Source organism: Phyllostomus hastatus, unplaced genomic scaffold, assembly GCF_019186645.2.
Source record: "Phyllostomus hastatus isolate PE091 unplaced genomic scaffold, TTU_PhHast_1.1 phas_scaffold_11, whole genome shotgun sequence".
Classification (NCBI taxonomy): Eukaryota; Metazoa; Chordata; class Mammalia; order Chiroptera; family Phyllostomidae; genus Phyllostomus; species Phyllostomus hastatus.
The window spans coordinates 8218337-8238247 of record NW_025334005.1 but is presented as its reverse complement, the minus strand read 5'-3'; the positions used below and the strand labels follow the sequence as shown (position 1 = coordinate 8238247).

The 19911-nt window shown below is 36.7% G+C and overlaps 2 protein-coding genes across 2 annotated transcripts; one reads left to right on the top strand and one right to left on the bottom strand.

The window, feature by feature from the left end:
- Window positions 1-2212: 2212 nt before the first annotated feature.
- Window positions 2213-3166, top strand: LOC123829266 (olfactory receptor 5B3-like). The gene has a single exon (XM_045854768.1). It carries the CDS (start codon window positions 2213-2215, stop codon window positions 3164-3166), a length of 954 nt encoding a protein of 317 aa, XP_045710724.1.
- A 9129-nt stretch (window positions 3167-12295) lies between these two features.
- Window positions 12296-13243, bottom strand: LOC123829528 (olfactory receptor 5B12). Its single transcript, XM_045855348.1, has one exon. It carries the CDS (start codon window positions 13238-13240, stop codon window positions 12296-12298), a length of 945 nt encoding a protein of 314 aa, XP_045711304.1. The 5' UTR covers window positions 13241-13243.
- Between the last annotated feature and the right edge of the window lie 6668 nt (window positions 13244-19911).

Here is a 19911-nt window from a genome sequence, read left to right as displayed (position 1 = left end):
ACTGTCATTTATGCAAAATCCATGGGACAGCTGTACCTACTATGAGTTATTTTAGCACATAACCAGATATTTTGAACATTTGTTTCTAAAACACTGAATTGAGAGTAGGGTTTAAATGTCAAAACTTGAGTAAGAAGTATAGTGATCCTTATGGAATATCATTTTGTTGCTTTCCTAGAAAAGATTAGCCAAAGAAAAAGGTAACACTCTTATTGAGTGAGTCTTAATTCACCTTATTTACTATCTGTTGTACTTTCACTGGAGGTTTAATACAAACACAAGACAGTGGAAAACCTTCCTTTAAACCACAGAAGTTTTGTAATGGAATCAGCATGATCCATTGTACTCTTTTCCCCATAATCTCATCCTTATTACAATGTTATGAACACATGTGCAAATGTTGATGGTGAGGTGGTTAAGAGTATAGACTTTTGATTTGGTCGCAGATGAATTTAAATCATGAATCTTGAACTTTCCTTTTCTTAGCTGTGCAATTATAGAGCTTTACACAGCTTCTCAAGTCCTCAGTTGTCTTAATGGTCAAAAGGGAATTATAATATGACCTACCTTACAACATTATTGTGAGGATTAAACAAAAAGTTGTGTTTATTTAAATACATATATATACACATACCTAAATATAATTAAATATACCCATCGTTTTTATTATTGTTTGCAGAACATAATATATTCTACAAGAGGTTATGGTTGTCAGAGGTTGACAAACCTAATGACTTTAGGGGCTAGGATTGTACAGAGAAGATAAGAGAGAGTTAGGACAATGGGGAGAATAATGATCAGTGCATGATGGGTGTCCTTCTAAAGACCTCAAATTCTGATTAAAAAGATTGAAAACATTGTTTTCACTCAAGAACAATTTATATGAAAAATTTAAACATGAATCTCACTACCAAAGCAAACCTGGAGGCTAAAGGCAGCCAACAAATTAGGAACTTTCAATCCTCCATCTGTGCCATTCAACTATGAGATGAAAGCACTGGAAAGAAATTAAGCAAAATAACAACTCATCGGTAATGATGCAGAGGATCGACAGAGAAATACTGGAGGACCCAAAATATCTCAGTGAACCAAGTATGGTGGGCGGAAATCAGAGAAAGAGGCTACAGAATTTCAAAACTCATCCACACCTGAATCCCTGAATTTTATCACCCATCTTTCTCAAACAAACAGAGAGCCTTTAATCCCATCCCGACAATACTTATCAGGCTATGGTACACAGCCAGCATTTTGCTCATTGTATTAAATCCATTATTTTATTTAATTCTCACAATAGTACTGTAAGATTCATCTCATTACAATCATCATGTTGTATATGGAGAAAATCAGGTTTGGTACTTAGGTTGGAGCCAAAATCTATTGAGTAGCAAATGGTAGGGCTTATATGCACCTCTTCCGAGAGCCCAAGTGCTACACTCACTGCTATATGTCTTTTCCTCGGAATTGCCTCTGCTGGTTGTACATGCCCCTACATCTCCAGTTACCCACCACACCTACTGGCATATTGGTCTCAGTTATTTAACTATATAAGCCCAAACACTGAGTTTGGATCAATGGAGACAAAGAGTAATTGCGCGTTGCATTAAATTCAATTTATTTATATTAAGACCAGTGGACTAAAGGACCACTCTGCCTATGCACATTACTTGGCTTTGGCAGTAATAATTTTTAAACCTAAATATTATTCAATCTCTGTGTCTCTTAAGTAAAATAGGGTAACACCTAGTCAATCTTACAGAGTTATTGAGAAAAATAAATGAGTATAGACATACTGTATCTAGAGCATTTCCTGGCACTTAAGCAACATAGGAGTATAAACATTGACTAGGCTCAGGATCGAAATGACAGATGTGTTTATTCCAGATATGTCATCTTACTCAAGACATTACTTTTTTTACACAAATCAGCTTACAAGTTTACAAAGTTTAGAAGATAGGAGATGATTCATAAAAATCCTTCAGTTTCAACAATATGTAACTCTATAGGTAATGCATGCATTAAATTTTGTTTTCAAACCCATACTTTAGATCTGAATAATAGTGAAGTAAAAATTATCACCATAATAAAAATGTACATCTGCCTATTGCCTTTTTATCTAATGCTTTCAATTTCTATTCAATAGCTTTTTTGTTAATCAGTATGTTCCTTTATTGTACATTGCTATAGGGTATCTTGCGATTCCCAAACACCATCCATGGAGAACAACACAGAAGTGGCTGAGTTCATCCTGCTAGGACTAAACAATGCCCCAGAGCTGCAGGTCCCCCTCTTTATAATGTTTACTCTCATCTACCTCATTAGTGTTGTTGGGAATCTGGGGATAGTCATCTTGATTCTCATGGATTCTTGCCTGCACACTCCCATGTACTTTTTCCTCAGTAACCTGTCTCTGGTGGATTTGTGTTACTCTTCAACTGTCACTCCTACAGTCATGACTGGATTTCTTCTAGGACACAAGGTCATCTCCTACAATGCATGTGCTGCTCAGATGTTCTTTTTTGGAGCCTTTGCCACTACAGAAAATTACCTCTTGGCTTCAATGGCCTATGACCGCTATGTAGCAGTGTGCAAACCCCTACATTACACCACTACCATGACGACAGGTGTGTGTGTACGTCTGGCCATAGGATCCTACATCTATGGCTTTCTGAATGCCTCTGTCCAAATTAGGGACACCTTCAGCCTCTCTTTCTGTGAGTCCAATGTGGTCCATCATTTTTTCTGTGATGTTCCAGCAGTCATGGCTCTCTCTTGCTCAGACAGACATATTAGTGAGCTGATTCTTATTGTTCTGGCAAGCTTCAACATTGTTTTTGCTCTCCTGGTTATCTTGATTTCCTACCTGTTCATATTTGTCACCATCCTGAAGATGCACTCTGCTGAGGGATATCAGAAGGCTCTGTCCACCTGTGCTTCTCATCTCACTACAGTCTCCATCTTCTATGGAACTATTATCTTCATGTACTTACAGCCCAGCTCCAGCCATTCCATGGACACAGACAAAATTGCATCTGTGTTCTATACGATGGTCATTCCCATGGTGAACCCCCTGGTGTACAGCTTGAGAAACAAGGAGGTCAAAAATGCATTTAAGAAGGTTGTTGAGAAGGCAAAAATTGTCTCTAGACTTCACCTTGTAAAACTTTAGGATACAGAATAACACAGTTTCGTTTCTGTCAGATGTTCAACATCCAGTGATTCTCATTGTGAGACCCATACTGCCCCTAAATTATTGAGATAATACCATTTTTTCTTCAAAAGCTTATCATCCAGAAAAATATATATCATGTCCAGATATGTAATATTTTAATTAGGGTAACCAAAGGGGACCTTAGGAATTTTGGGGGTCTCACTTGTAATAAACCTTATTACTCATATTTGATTTATTCACATGTTCATATTTTCTGTACCATGTGACAATGCAAGTATATGTGGAAAACATGGTGCAGACAAACCCATGAAGAGAAGCACATGCCAGAATCCCACATGTGCACAAACATGCAAAAGTAGGAAATGTGTTAGAGCAGTGGGATGGAACACAGCTAGTTTTTAATTTGAAAGTTAAAATAATTTATGTATCAGAATATACATTTATGTCCAACATTATTTATTTCTGTGGTTCAAAACTATTTCAGGGATTTAAAATGAAGAAAAATGTGATATGGATATTTAAATGAAGATGAATGCTTTTTGTTGGCACATTTTATTTAAAATATATATGTATAATATTAGAAAAAATTAATATTTCTGTCTCCAGTAAAGCTACTGGTAGAAACAGTTTGCTCACAGAATTATTTTCAAAAGCAGAAAGGCCAGAGTACAAGAAAACATGATTGAACCATAAGAAGGAAATTTTTCAATTTTTCTGCATATGACTACTTTATCTTATGTTTGGTAAACATGTAATAATAATTATGGATATGTCATCTTGCTCAAGACATTACTTTTTTACACAAATCAATTTACAAGTTTACAAAGTTTAGAATTCTATACTGGATAATGAACTACTATACAAAATGCTTTTGAACTACTATTGAAATGCTTTATGAAAGCATTTAATAATAATGAAACACTGATTAATAATAATGTTATCCATTTTTCTCATGGCAAATATTATGAAAAGGCTAATGCCACTCATTCATAAATGCTTCAGTATCAGATGAGCTCCGCCATGTCCAACCCCTCTTCTACTCAGTCACTCCACTTCATCCACACTGAGTTCTTTGCTTTTTCTGGACAAATGTAAGCATGCTCCTGCCCCAGGTTCTCTGTACTTGCTGCTACCCATGCTCAGAAATCTCCCTTACTTCCTACAGTCTTTGCTACCACATCATACTGAACCCACCCCACAATGGGCACTGTTCCTTCCTTGCACTACTTGCTTTAGTCTGCACAATTCTGATCAGTACTCAACTATTAAACTACTATCATTATTTATTTATTTCCCTACTGGTAGCATGCATTACAATAGAGGAGTCACTGTGTCCTCTCAACTAATAATTTCATTCCCAACACATAAATTATGGCCTGGTTTATGCTAATTTCTGAATAAATATTTGTTAAATTAATGAGTTAATTAAAATTTGAGTCAGCAGTTAACATATTTTAACCACTTATAGTTGTAGTAGTTCATTATCCATTATAGAATTCTTTAAAAAAGAATTTTAGAGCATTTTTATGAGACATGGTTAGATGTTTTCTTTCCTATATTCTTCCTCAGTATTTGTATTTCCCACTTTTAGACAAATTAATTTTGGGGGAACCACACAATCAAATGGATTATATCAAACTATCTTAATTCTTTTTCACTAGTATTCCTCATTTCATGGAAAATAGCCCATGAAATAAATTTTATTTAGTAAATCATAAAAAAACAAAGTGAGACTATGACATTGGTTAACAAAATTATATAGGTTTCAGGGATACAATTCAATTTCTAAAAATGAAACTATGGTAAGTTTCCCACCTGGTTCACTTTGCAGAGCACCTTCTGCAAATAGTGATTATTCATTTAATGCCAATGATTCTAAGCAGACAGGTTCTGTGTACCTCTCACCCAGTTTCCTCTTTGGCTAATATCTTATCTTATCATATTGCAATTGTAATATGATAAACTAAGAAACTAACACTGATACATTACTATTACATAACACTTCAAGGATTTATTTAGATCACTATTTTTAAATTCAGGTCATTTTGCTCCTACACAATCCAATCCAGGATGCAAGACTGTACGTATTTGTCAGGTCTCTTTAATTTTCTCTGATCTGTGACAGTTTCTCAGTCTTTCCTTATTTTTCATTACCTCCATAGGTATTTTTTAGAATCAAGTATTTTGTAGAAGGCTTTTCAATTTATGTTTGTCTGATTTTTTTTGTCATTGTTATGCAGGGGTTATAGGTTTTGAGAAAGAATAATAAGTTACCTTCTCATCATGTCCTATCAAAGGATACCTGTTGCCAACATGACTTGTCACTGGGAATTTTACTTTGATCAGTTAAATAAGATGGTCACTTAAATTTTGCCAGGTTCTTCAATGTAATGTTACCTTTTTCCCTACATACTCTACACTTTAGAAGCAAGTCACCAGATTCAGTGCACTCTCAAGGTGGAAGAGACTACATTCCACCTCCCACAGGAGAGCTATGTAGATTATCCAAAATTTCACTGTTAGCATGGACTCAGACAACAGTGTGGTGACTGCAGGATGGAGAAGTTGGTGGAGGTAGAAGAGAGTATAAGGGGAATAAGTGATAATGGAAAATACAATTAAAAATAAACTATCAAAATATTTTGCTATTAGAGAAATGCAAATCAAAACTACAATGAGATACCACATCACACCTTTTAGAATAGCTATTATCAACAAGACAGGTAATAACAAGTGTTGGAGAAGTTATGAGAAAAGGGAACACTCGTTCACTGCTGGTGGGAACATAAACTGGTACAGCCACTATGGAGAACAGTATGAAGGGTCCTCAAAAACTTAAGAATAGAGTTACCACAGGATCCAGCAACCCCTCTTCTGAGTATTTACCCCCCCAAAATTGAAAACATTTATTTGCAAAGATATAGGTACCCCTATGTTCATTGCAGTACTGTTATAGTGACCAAAACATACAAACAACTGAAGTGTCCTTCAGTAGATGAGTGGAGAAAGAAGATGTTGTATACATCACAATGGAGTACTGCTCACCCCCCAAAAACATGATGCTGCCTTTTACAACATTGTGGATGGTCCTTGAGAGTATTGTGCTAAGTGAGATAAATCAGTCAGAAAAAGCTAAGAACAGTGTGATTTCACTCATATATGGGACATAAAGCTGAAACTCTGACACCGACAACAGTACTATTGTTACTAGAGGGAAGGGGTGTGGGGAGTTGTAAAAGGTAGAGGGAACCAAATCTGTGGTGATGGAAGATGACTTTGGGTGGTGGGCACACAATGCAATATACAGATTATGTACCATAGAAATGTACAATTGAAACCTATATGATAGATTGACCAATGTCATCCCAATAAATTTAATACAAAATAATAATACAAACTAAAATCTCTCTGTAAGGAAAAATTGTTTGTTTATATTAGGAGAACTCAAGCCAAGACAGTGAAATAAAGTGTCAAGAATCCTGACCATTGATGTCTGCATGGAGCACAGTAACAGGCACAGAGGAGTCAGAGGTCAAGTCTGCTCAAACAATCAGAAAAGGCTTTGTAAAAGAAAGTATTGTTGAAATGAGAATTTAAAAAATGATCCCAAATGCTTTAGGCAGATGGTGTCAAAGGAAACAGTACAAGGAAGCTTCCAGAGTCATAAAACATCACTTTCAAAGGGATGGATTCTGAAAAAAGTAATGACATTAAACATTTTCTCTCAGTGAATGGATACTTGACTTTATGAGGACTGAATAATATCATTATTAGTTTTTTCAACATCTAATTTTAAAATTGTGCCTTTAACTAACTTATACATTGAGTTCTTACAATACATTAAGCCTTGGAAATGCAATGAAGAAACAATACTGGCAAAATCTTATCCTCATAGAGTTTACAACTTTATGAGAGAGGGAGAGAGAGACAAGAAATCAACTAAATGCAGTAATAATTAAAAAATGATATTAATGCTATAAAATGATCAGGTTTTGCAATAGATACTAACAGAGGAGAAAGAGATATGCTTAGACTAAGCACATAGCACTGAAAGTGAAGAAGAAGAGCACTCTGATGATACAGTCTGCATGCTCATACAATTGATGCCACATCACTGGGTTGGTGTTGCTGCCACTTACTGGTAAGGCAACCACAGAAGGAGAAACATGTTTAGAGGAAAAAGAAAGAAATGAGAGTTCTATTGGACTTGAGATTCTTCTGAAATAAAAAGGTGGAGATATAAAAGTAGGTGTCATTAAGTATCTGGTTTTCAGCAGAGAAATCTGGATGCCATGCATTTGACGCACTAGTCAAATGTTTATTGGGTATCTACTATGGCAAGCCCTGTTCTAGGATTTGTGGGTAGAAAAAAGTTGAGAATCCATATTTTCTCTAAACTGATGTTAAAGAGGGAAGATATTAATAATAAAATAAATAACTAAACATATACTGTAAGTCAGATGGTAATGAGTTTAAAGAAGAAAACATTAGCATCCCTTTTTAAAAGACTCTAAAAGGAAAGTAATTGAATACATTTCAGGAGCCTCAGTGATAATAAAGGAGAATAGATAGCTTTATAACCTCAATTTGATGTAATAATATACCAGCAAAGGTGGAGTTATATTATAGGAGTCAGGCTACCTGGCTCCTATTCATAAGTTTCCACTTGAGAGCCATACAACCTGAGCAAGTTTCTCAACATCACTGCATACATGAATACTGCTGTATCATTGGAAGGGATGTTAGGGCGCATGAGAGCCTGGGGTTGGGATTGTTATACAAAAAAAATAATGGGTGGACCCCTCTGGAAAATTAGAAGATGCACTTGGTATAATAGCAGAGCTCACAAAGTCTCAGACATAGCAGTGGACAATTGAGTACACATTTTCCTCATTTATAGAACAAAGGTGTCAACTTTGGTAATCTTTAATGTTCCTTCCAGATGTACAATCTGGTTAGACTAACTTTTTGTCAACAGTGTGATATTCTTACTTGAATTATGGTGCACAGTTCCTTCAATAATTCTGAATCTGGTTAGTGAAGACCACCTACCTAAAGAAGCAAAATGCTAACCTCAAGTTCTTGCAATTATTGAGCCCTGGCTGGTGTAGCTCAGTGGATTGAGCATGGGCCTGAGAACCAAAAATTCACCAGTTTGATTCCCAGTTAGGACATATGCCTGGGATGCAGGCCAGGTCCCCAGTAGGTGGTGCGTGAGAGACAACTTCACATTGATGTTTCTCTCTCTCTTTCTCTTTCCCTTCCCCTCTCTAAAAAATTAAATAAATAAAATCTTTTTTTAAAAAAAGAACAGAATTTACATGCACTCTGTTGATATTCTCATAGAATGTAATCTTCATTATTATATCTTTTACAATATTCTACATTTAGTTGATATAGTTAATATCAAGAGTTCTCTTTAAATTCCCAAGTATATGCTCAATAAAATACATAAAAATCACAAGAGGAACATATGTATACCTATTGCAATAAAGAAGAATATTCTATGAAACACCCTTTTGTTGAACCAATAAATTTGTTACATTTATCAAATCTTCAACAAATAAACCTTCATGGATTTGTTTTGACTGAACTGAGTCTTGGAGAAGCAATCTACCCCATATTGTCTTAGAACAATATTTTACAATTTTTAGTAATGATTCCTAACACACACAGCACGTACTATGTGCAGATGATTTTCTAATCGTTTTAAATATTTGAGCTCATTTAAGATAAAGAAAAATAGAACGCAAAAATGCATTGCAAATGGAAAAATAAATAAGGGTCTATGAAATTTTTGTTTCTGGTATGTGTTTGTGTGTGGTGGGTGCCAATGTAAATCATGCCTTAAGCTATGGATTCCTTGTTCAAAAGAAATCTAAAACTTTTGATCAGGAGCCTCAGAAAAGTCTGTGCAAAGTTACACACAAGAGCATGCTTTAATAATACAGACCCATGAACTTCAGAATGTGTGCAGTGAAAAGGACCAATAAACAATTCATTCAGTGATTCACTCACTCATTCATTTATTTATTTGTTCATTCATTGCCTCAACAAACATTTACTTAGTGCCCACTATTTTCTAAGTGCTTTTGTAAGCCCTTTAAATTATGAGAAAAATGCTATCCTCTGTTACTTGAGAAAAATCACCATTTACCTAATTAAAGGAGGTTGTTGTAACATCTGGACTCTAGCCATACAACATGGAAGCATAAGAGTATTAACACTTAGGATATTAAACTCTGACAATCCCCTGGGCAGATGTTGCCCTTATAACAACATAGCACATCTTCTATAACACAGTATAAACAGACCACAAAACTGAGTTAGATTTACCTTGTTCTTCAAAGAAAATTACACAATTTCACTTATGATTCTCAAATTGTTAGTCCCACTCAAAAAGAAAGACAGAATCCTGTTGAAGTACTTACTTAATGTCTGGTCACAAAAATTTAAATTCTCAAGAGGCTGGGAAATATAAGAAAAGGTAATTATTAGGTGAGGATTTAAAAATATTCTCCAATTTGTCGTACAGTGATACTGTTGGGAAGAAAAGCAGGGGGAATGTACTCTGTAAATGCTAAGCATCTCCAGTAAAGAATCATTATATTCACCATGAACAACATTTTAGCTTTGGGTATTTATCCCTGATCTTTGTTGCAGGCTCAGAGTAATATGCCAATGAAATAAGGCCACTTAGTAAAATGGACAAAATTTTACATTAAGATCAATCAGAGAATACCAAAGAGCCTTTTGGCATACACACTGGTCCCTCTAAAAACGATGTCAAATAGAGTCATGTTGGGATGTTAGAAACCAACGACTGAGAATCAGAGGGTTTTATATATACATGAACTTGTTGGGGGTCTAGGTACCCAAGAGAGCAACCAGAGGTTCCCACCCCAGTCATTTAGAGTAGCAGTAATTAGACAGTAGGGACCTAGTTTAGTCTATGAAGGCATAGCACTAAGGTGTTTACATTACTGGGGGTTATTTCTTCTCGATAGCGTAGATGTCTTCAGCAGAAGAGATTCAGGCTTAACTTTCCTGATGGCAACAGAGCAGAATCATGAGTGAGGGAAGGAAACTAGGCTGGGATGTTATAAAAGCTGTATTGCCCCACGTCAATGTCCTTTCTGAAATTCATATGAAAAAGGTTATAGGTTATGTAATCCCTGATACAAACTCCAGTTCCCTCACTTATAAATGGAGATGATGATAATGCCTGCTTCACAGGTTGTTATAAGCAGCATATATGTTACTATTTATAAAGTTTTTAAAACAATGCCTACTATATTGTAAACTTCCATCAAACACTATAAAGCAATTACCATTTTACTTTTGGTGTGTGAGAAAGCCTCCATTCATTTTTGAAAGAGTGTCTGTTTCCTCCAGAGCAAATCATTTCTCCCTCGGAGGCCTTAGAGGTCACTGCAAGTCAATTCTAAAGACCCTACCATGTAGTCGGGGTTTGAAGTGTATGTTAAAAATTAATGAACTGAGAAATAAGACAGAGGAGAATTAAAATGTGAGCTGCTTAAGTTGTCAAAACAAATTGGAAAACAAGGATTTACCTGTAGCACACTGGTTTTACCCACTGAGTTACAGACAAAATGAACAACCCAGGGACACACACACACACACACACACACACATACACACACACAATTACAGCTGTATTTCTGTGTAGAAACTATAACATGGCCATTAGGACCTGAGATACGACCTTTTTCTGGGTGCTCTTTTCCCAAACTCTTCCCATTTTTGTTAATTCCCCATTATGTCAAAGTTGGAGGAAATCAAAGAGCGAAAGGAAACCAAGCCTAAAAAAATTAAGGGAAGTATGAGAACAATGCCTCACCAAATAGAGAAATCAATAAAGATATAGATTTTAAAACCAAATAGAAATTCTTGATTTGAAAAGAAAAATAAATAACAAAGATTTCACTGAAGTGGATCAGTAGCAAATTTAAAGTAGCAGGAAAAAAATCAGTGAACTTTAAGACAGCTCAGTTGAGAATATCCAGACTGAGAAACAGAAATAAAGAAAAATGAGGAAAAATAACAGTCTTAAGAACAGTGGAATACTATGAGTATTAACATATGCATAATGGGAGTCCAAAAAGGAGAGAAATAAAAGGGCAGAAAGGATATTTGATGAAATAAATGGCCAGAAACTTCTCCAATCTGAGGAAAGAAATGGATATACATATGATTCAAATTTTAACTTAGACTCATACTGATACTTTGAGACTGATACTTTGAGACTCAAAATATCAGCAAATTTGTAATTTAAAAAATTTATAGCATTTATATACAAATAATTTATTAATACTATTGTCTTTTTGGTAATTAAACTATAAAAATTAAATGTTGTATTTTTATTTAAGTGAATTAAAATATACCTTTATCATTCTTTTCTCTATCGTGATATGTTTCCTTTACTAAAACTGTCATATAAACATTTTCATTAGTATAAAAATTGGGAAAATAAATACCCATGAAAAGGTATGTATTTTCATTGCAAACATGAACAATGAATCAATAATAAATCTACACTCAAGGAATTTTAGAAGTATTTTCATAAGGTTAATTTAAAAATATATAAAAGCTATTGTTTTTATATGTAAAAAGATAGTGAATTATAATTTTAAAAACTAAACATACATGACATATATTTCTATAAAGTTAACTATTTAAATTAAGCATGTGATCTCAGACACAAAAATAATTGTTTTAAATTCTACTATTGCAATAGACCTACCTCACATACAATGCATCTTAACTAATTTCTTCTGTAGGTATGTGGTTTTCATGAGTTTCTCATAAATGATGCTTGTGTATGCATATACTTACATATACATGTCAGTGTACACGTTCATGTGGGGGTGTGAGTGAACATATTTATTAAAAAGAATTTTAAAAAGAAGAATTATATATTCATGGATGATTCTGCTTAACCTATTATTCCTATGTGTTGTATTTTTAATACTTTTGCTTTGTAGGCTTAATTAATAGCTGGAGAAATTACTACAAGGAATTAGGAATTTTGTGTCTGGAAAGGTAAATATTTTCCTTAGATAGATGTGAGCTGTGTGAAACTGTCTTACTGCTGATTCTGTAGAATTAAAATATGAATCTTAAAGAAGGCTGTGCCTTTCCTGCAGCCTTTTTAAAGGCACTCTTGACCTCCTTGTTCCTCAGGCTGTAGACCAGGGGGTTCAACATGGGGATGACCATTGTATAGAACACGGATGCGATTTTGTCTGTGTGCATAGAATGGCTGGAGCTGGGCTGTAAGTACATGAAGGTGCCTGTCCCGTAAAAGATGGAGACTGCAGTGAGATGGGAAGCACAGGTGGAAAACGCTTTTTGACGTCCCTCCGATGAATGCATCCTCAGGATGGTGATAAATATAAACAGGTAGGAGATCAAAATGACTAGGACAGAAAAGAGGTCATTGAAACCCACCACCAAAAAAATAACCATCTCAGTGATGTAGTTGTCTGAGCATGAGAGAGCCAAGAGAGGAGGAGCATCGCAGAAAAAGTGGTCAACCACATTGGACCTACAGAACGAGAGCCTGAACATGTTCCCAGTATGGATGGAGGCGTTCAGGAAGCCACAGACGTAGGAGCCGATGACCAAACGCGCACACACACCTGTTGTCATGGTGGTGGTATAATGCAGGGGTTTGCACACTGCTGCGTAGCGGTCGTAAGCCATGGAGGCCAAGAGAAAATTTTCTACAGTGATAAAAGCTACAAAGAAGAAGAACTGGGTAGCACAAGCATTGTAGGGGATGATTTTCTCTTCTGTGAGGAACCCTGCCATCACTTTGGGAGTGACAGCTGAGGAGTAGCCGAAGTCCACCAGGGAGAGGTTGCTGAGGAAGAAGTACATTGGAGTGTGGAGACGAGGGTCCAGCAGTATCAGCATGATGATCCCCAGGTTCCCAAGCAGAGTGATGAGGTAGATGAAGAAGAAGATTCCGAACAGGGGGACCTGCAGTTCAAGGTCATCTGTTAACCCCACAAGAATGAACTCGGTCACCTCAGTAGTGTTTTCCATGGGAATCAACTGGGAGTTAGGCGGCTGCCTCGTACGTAGCAAGGAGAAAACAGAATCAGAGTGACCCACAGAGGGAAGACTGCGGAGATCGACCAGCACGTCTGCTCTGTGTCTCATTCCACTGTTGCAATAGCACGTTTCCGGGAGTCCGTAGATCTAAAGCACGGCTGTGACAAGGACATGCAGTTGTAAATTATTGATAGATCACAGACTATCCAGATAAAAGGGTTTAGAGATAATACATTTTAATCTCCTAACATCATAGAAGAGTGAATTAAGATCAAGGGGAGGAAAGGAAGGATGTCTGCAATATTTACCTGATTAGTTGCTCGCTGGAGGAGGGCAGACTCCCAATTCAAAGGTTATAGAACAACCACAAATTATTCTTTATATTAAAGTCGATAGCTTAACAAAATTAATGTAAAATTGAATTAATTTTACTTCAACTGGCTTTTTATGTCTTTTCCATTGTGTCAAGAACAGTGGCATATGAGAGGGATAGGTAGTTAAATAAAACATGGGTTTGGCCCAAAATGCCCTCAGTATAGTACAGTACACAGAATGTGTAATTTACCAAATAATAAGAAAACAGTAGAAATTCATGTACAAGGAATAAAAGCATCTAGAAAAGAACAGGTTTTGGCTTTCATTACATTAGTACAGTTTTAAACTTTTGCATTCAGATGTCCCTGATCTGGAGCCATGATTAAGTCATGTTAAAAGATGAAAATCCCACCCCCACCATGTACAGAATCCATGAACTTGGGTAAAGTGCAACATTTTTCCTATCAAATTGGGTTCATCATGCAAACTGGAACTAGGTTGTTAGAAATTATGGCTTGGACGGAGGGCTTGGTCTACCTGGTATTAGAGGGGTGGGTAATATAAGACGGAGCTTCCAGATAAGGGTGAAATCAAAGGTCTGATAGCATCACTCATGCTATTTGCTTTTCTTTCAAACGCCTTCCCCTTTCCCGTCCTTCATAGGCCCGCCTCCAACTTTTCACTCAAGGTTTCCGTACCTGTGAGTGGCCATTCCAGCCGTGCTGATTAAGAACACATTTATTTTCTGAGTCACCTTGGATATTAGGCCTCAGTTTCCCCCAAATAAAACTGGAATAATAATACTACCTGGCACTTAATAAGCATTCAATAAATATGCCCCTTCTTGAAAAACTCAAAGTGTGGGTGAGTTCTTCTCTTGTTCCATTATGCTTCCATTCTCAGAACCTGATAAACCTTGGATTCAGTCATCACAGATAAAAACAATACCAATGTTTATACATTATCACTGATGTTATAAACAATGTAAGGAAATTTTTTGAAGCCTACATAAACGTCTATTATTGTAACAGGGTGCAGCCAAGAGGGCCACCTCAAATAGGGATCTGTAATAAGATCCAGAAGAGCCTGGAGATAATTGGCTCCACACCACAGGGCCACACCTGCCCAGAATCTGGCAGCTGTAGCCAATTGTGAGAGGAGCTGGAAATGGGGCTTCAGAGGAAGATTGGTGCTGGGATTTAAACCGAGACACGGCAGCCATTGGAGGCGGAGAACCATGCACAGCCCTGCAAGAGAGAATCACACAGCTTTTAGCAGAGTGAAGACTCCCGCAGCCCTAAGAGGGAGAACCACGCGGCTCTGGCAGAGTGGGGACTCCCATGGTCCGGGGAGAGAGGACCATGTGCCTTTGCCAGAGTAGGGACCCCCGTAGCTTTAGGAGATACAGTACTCTGGACTGGGCAAAGGGGGAAGGAAGGAAGGACTGTGTCTGTTTGTGGGTGCTTTAAGGGACTTTAGGATTTTTGGTGAAGACATTAGGTCCCTACTTTAAGTCTGTATAGCATTAAATAAACGTTTCCTTTCCTTTTCACAAATCTTTGGCATTGAGAGACGTCTTTCCTCTGGCAGCGGACATAACGGACCTGGGGGCTTCTTTCAGTAATAGCGTATCGTCCCAGGCCCCCCTTGTTTGTTCTGTAACATTATGGGGTCTCTACTTCTTTAAATCAAGAGTCTTTTCAAAATCAAGTCTGCTAATTTTATCTACTTTAAAATTTTAGCTAAGTAGTTTAGAGATCAAAAACCCTTAAAGATTAATTTTACTGCAGAAATTAGATATTTGATACAATGATACATTTTATTTAAAAATTCTTGTTGTGTGGCTACTATAAGCAAGACACTGCCATATCTATTGAAAACACAGTAATTTGTATTTTGGAAATGGAGACAGATATAAAATAAAGTCAATAGGAAAATATATAGTCCATCTGGCCCTTTTTTCAAGAGCTGAGTGGGAAATAGGTAAATTTAGAGACAGGTAGATATGATTTTAAATGTGGTAGTGTGGGAGAGATTAATTAACAAAATGAAACTTTTGAGCAAATACCTAAAGGAAGCAGGGCTTGTGTTTGGGGGAAGAACATCCCAGGCAGAGGGAACAGGAAGTACAAGGAAGGTGCTGGGGCTTGAACATGCTGAGTCTGTTCAAGGGTCAGCAAGAAAATCATTAAGGCTGTGGTGGGAAGGGAGGTGAGGTCAGGGAGGTACAGGAGGGTGGAGTTATAATGACCTAATATACTACTTTAAGTTATTCGACTTTTGTTCTGAGTGACATTGGAAAGCATTATAGGATTTTGACCTTAAGCTGACAAAATCTGATTTTAATTCTTAAAAGGATCACTCTATTAGATCTGTCCATAACTAAACTTAGCAGGATGACAATGAAAGGTGCTAGAAAAATTAGGAGCCATTGTCACTCTAGGCAAAAGATGATGATTTCTGGGATCAAAACAGTAGTGAGAGAGATGATGAAAAATTATCCACTTTGGAATGTATTTCAATAGTAGAGGTGACTGAATTTTCTGACATTTAAAAAGGAGCATGAGAGATACAGAAGAGTTAATGCTGACTCCAATGTCTGTATAGGGATACACAGAATAATGCAGAAGAAGTAGATGTTTGGGGAAAAGGGAGAAAAGGATAATGTCATTGGATTTGAGGTCCCTCTTGGATATTCAAGCAGAAGGGTCACATAAATAGTTGGATATGCAATCTGGAATTCAGATAAAAGAACTGGCTGTAACAGATGAATTAACTTGAATATGTTGGTAATTCTTCTAATGGTTCAATGTACATATGTATCATATAAAATCCACAAGACTAAATAACACCACCAAAGACAAGAGTTTAGATAGACAAAAACTGTAGTATTCTAATGTTACAAGGTCAAAAAGATGAGGAGATTGGTGGAAAGGGGGATGTGGGAGAGAAAATTGCCACCACTTGGGATGGCTACAAGGGCAGCGCTGTCCCAGTATGCAGATTTCAGTTAGACCAAGTAGATAAAGGGGACTTTCAGAGAAAACATTAAGTATTTATTGGGTTATGTTGATGATTGATTATAAATTCCAAAGGGTGCAGTGGGGTGATTGCAGGAGTCAGGCAGGAGTGGAAGCCAAGTAAAGGGGATATACAGAGAGGTATAAACACTATTTTGTAGGAATTGAGGGCTGAGCTAACAATCCTCAAGCTTCATGCTGGGTGACATGGTGGTAAATATAATGATGAAATTAGCCCTATGGGTTTCAAGGTGAGGGTAGGGATTGGAGAGGCTATTAGACAGATGAGGGTCAGGACAGAAGCATGGAAAATCCTGGGCACACTTCACTTCTATTACCAGTGGTATGAAGGCTACTTACACAGAGCAGGGTGACTAGGACACTTGGTTACTTTAAAAAACTGCTCACTTAAATCACATAAAAAACTGCTCAATAAATCAGTAGAACAGATAACAATTTCTCAAATTCTGAGGAAAAAAAAACATGATGTGCTAGGAATCATTTCAAAACTTTTACCTTCTGCACATGTGATATCTTCGGTTCTAATCCAAAATCTTCCTGCAGGAAAAAAAGAAAGTTAAGCTTGCTTTAGTCTTGAGAAGAAATTGAGAGCTGCAATGGTTCTTTGAGGCATTTATTAATCACTTATTCTTCACTCCACAGATGGAAACTTCTTATGTAATGGACCACCTTACAGTTGGTGCTCAGTACAAACTAAAAAAATGCAATCTTTCTGACAAAATGCTCTCTGCCCAAAATACAAATCTCATGTGTTCAAAGAATAACACAAGTTCCCCCAGATCCTTCCTCTTTAGATATAATTATACCATTCAAATCAGTAGAATTTCTCACTTCATTACTCTATAATTTTTTAACTCCATTGTAATTTATCATTCTGTGTAAATGGAAGTTGTGATTCATACTGACTTAACCGGCGATAGACGTGTTTCATTGAGCATTTGCTATGCTCCCATCACCAAGCTAGAGATGGTGCCATTTACCTCAGTCGATCCTCACACATGTTGTGAGATATTATCCCCAATTCACAGGTATGGAAACTGAAGATTACTGACATTTAGTTGTTTGCTTAAGGCTCGAGAAAGTCACAGAGCTGGGATTTGAAGCCACGTTACTGTGAATCCAAGTCTTCGTTCTTTATCACAATGAAATGTTGCCTCACACTTTTTATGTTCAAACTGAACAAGGCACCACAAAGTAACTCATTTAGTTGACTGTTTGATCAACTGATTAAGTAATTCAATCTATCGTTGGAACTCAATGCTAATGATTTAAAAACACAAACTGGGAATCAAATATATTTACCAGGCTGAGTGATTCTGTGCAAATAACCTACCTTTCTGGATCTTAGTTGAAGAACGGGAACTGTATTCACAAATGTTTACAACTCACTTCAACCCTCAAAACATCCTCAGATAGTTAAAAGGTGCATGACTCTTTGGTAACACCAACCAATAAGCCATGTGAAGTGCTGAATGCTGTCTGCTTTTTCTCTCACTCCTTGAACACCAGGTCTCTGAGTTGCACCAGGTCGGATGCTGATTTCCAAGCCTGCCATGGCACACCAGCAGGATGCATTCCCTGACCTCAGCATGTGGTAGCATGTGGACTGAGGCAGTTACATAAATTGGTGAATAGTATGTGGTATGTTAATTACCCATTCCCAAGAGAGAGCATTGTGTTCTCATTTGCCTAGACTATGTAATGGTAGTTTATCTTGCTTACACTGTAATCCATCAGTCAGTCTGTGTTAATAGCTAATAAATTGTCTAACCCCAGATAGTCTCTATTGGCAAAAGTAGAACTTGAGATAGGATCTTTTTATTTTCATAATTAGTTATGTCTTATGTAATTTTACACATCTTCATTTTAGTGCATTTTATAACTGATTCCTCAGCCTGATTTTTCTCTGATTATTATTCTCCACTTCTTCTCTCTTTTCAAATATTATATGAGCTCCCACATTATAATAAAATTTTATGTTGATATTCCACTTGATTCTTTTGTCAACTCTAGGATTAGTCAAAATAACTATTACCACATCCCCTGAAAGAGAAAATGGAGATTGAACTAGTTGGAATAATTTGTTCAAAGTCAAACAAGCTTACGTTTAGCAGAGATTTAAGATGCTTGTCTGCTTTTCCTCTAAGTCACATGATAAATACATGTTCTAATAGGATCACTATAATGTTTACACCGTGTGAAACAGACATAAGAAGTATTGAAAACATTCAAGCCCAACCTGTAGATAAATCAAAGGAGAAGTCTCTTTTTGATGCATTTTCCTGGCTACCTCTATCCCTGAAAATTTATGCAGACAGTAGATTTGATGTAGTAGACTTACAGGTTTACCTTATTCCCTGAAGAAAACACCCTGCAGGTACAGCTCCTTCATACGGGAGTGAATCTCAAATCAGAAATTCACCTTGTGAAAAACAGTAACACTGTATTGGGATGGTCTTCTTTAGTGTTTGGCCGAAGTGTGTAAAGGTCTCTAGAAGCAAGGGAAACTGAAGGAAAAAATGCCACTGACTTTGGAATCAGCTAACAAAAAGTCTAGCCCTGGATCCGCTGCTCTCTTTTCTTAGGTAAATCACTTAACCTGTTTCAGTATTGTCATATTCATGTATAAAATGGACTTAACAAAAAGGCAGCCCAATATCACCTTCCCTGAACACTGTTGCTATGATAAGAAAGTCAGGAAATCCCTAAAATGCCTTATACTTGGTCAAAGGTGTCCATCATAATCACAATTATCCTCATTATTATTTGGGGTTGTTGTCCCTCGATTTTGCTGCTTGTTCTTACAAACATCATAGTTTGGGGGAAGGTCATTGTGGACACTAGACAGCTATTTAAAAATCAGATGAATAAATGAAAGACTAAAAGAACTCTGGTTCTTGAACTGCCAGGTGGAGTTATGTGGATCTTGAAAAGTTAAAGAATAAGAGAGAACCAGAAGAAAGTAATATAGTCATGGAACTCTCAGGGGACAATACCCTTAGAGAGTTACAAAACTCTTTATCTCCCCTAACTAGGGAATGAGTGATTAATGTGTCTATAGGGTCCAGCCCTGCTTGTTGAGGAAGATCATGGGTTTATTCATGCTATTTGAAGTAATTCTCTTTGATAATACACAAATCAAGCCACCACCTGACCCCCAGGACTACATTTGACATAAACATTGGAGGATAGACACAGGAGCTCTATCATTGAACAAGACAGGTGGAACCCAGGAATTAGTGCTTCACTTAATTCATTTTAAATGCTTATACCATTGAGAGAAATAGCAATTCACTCAATTCTTGA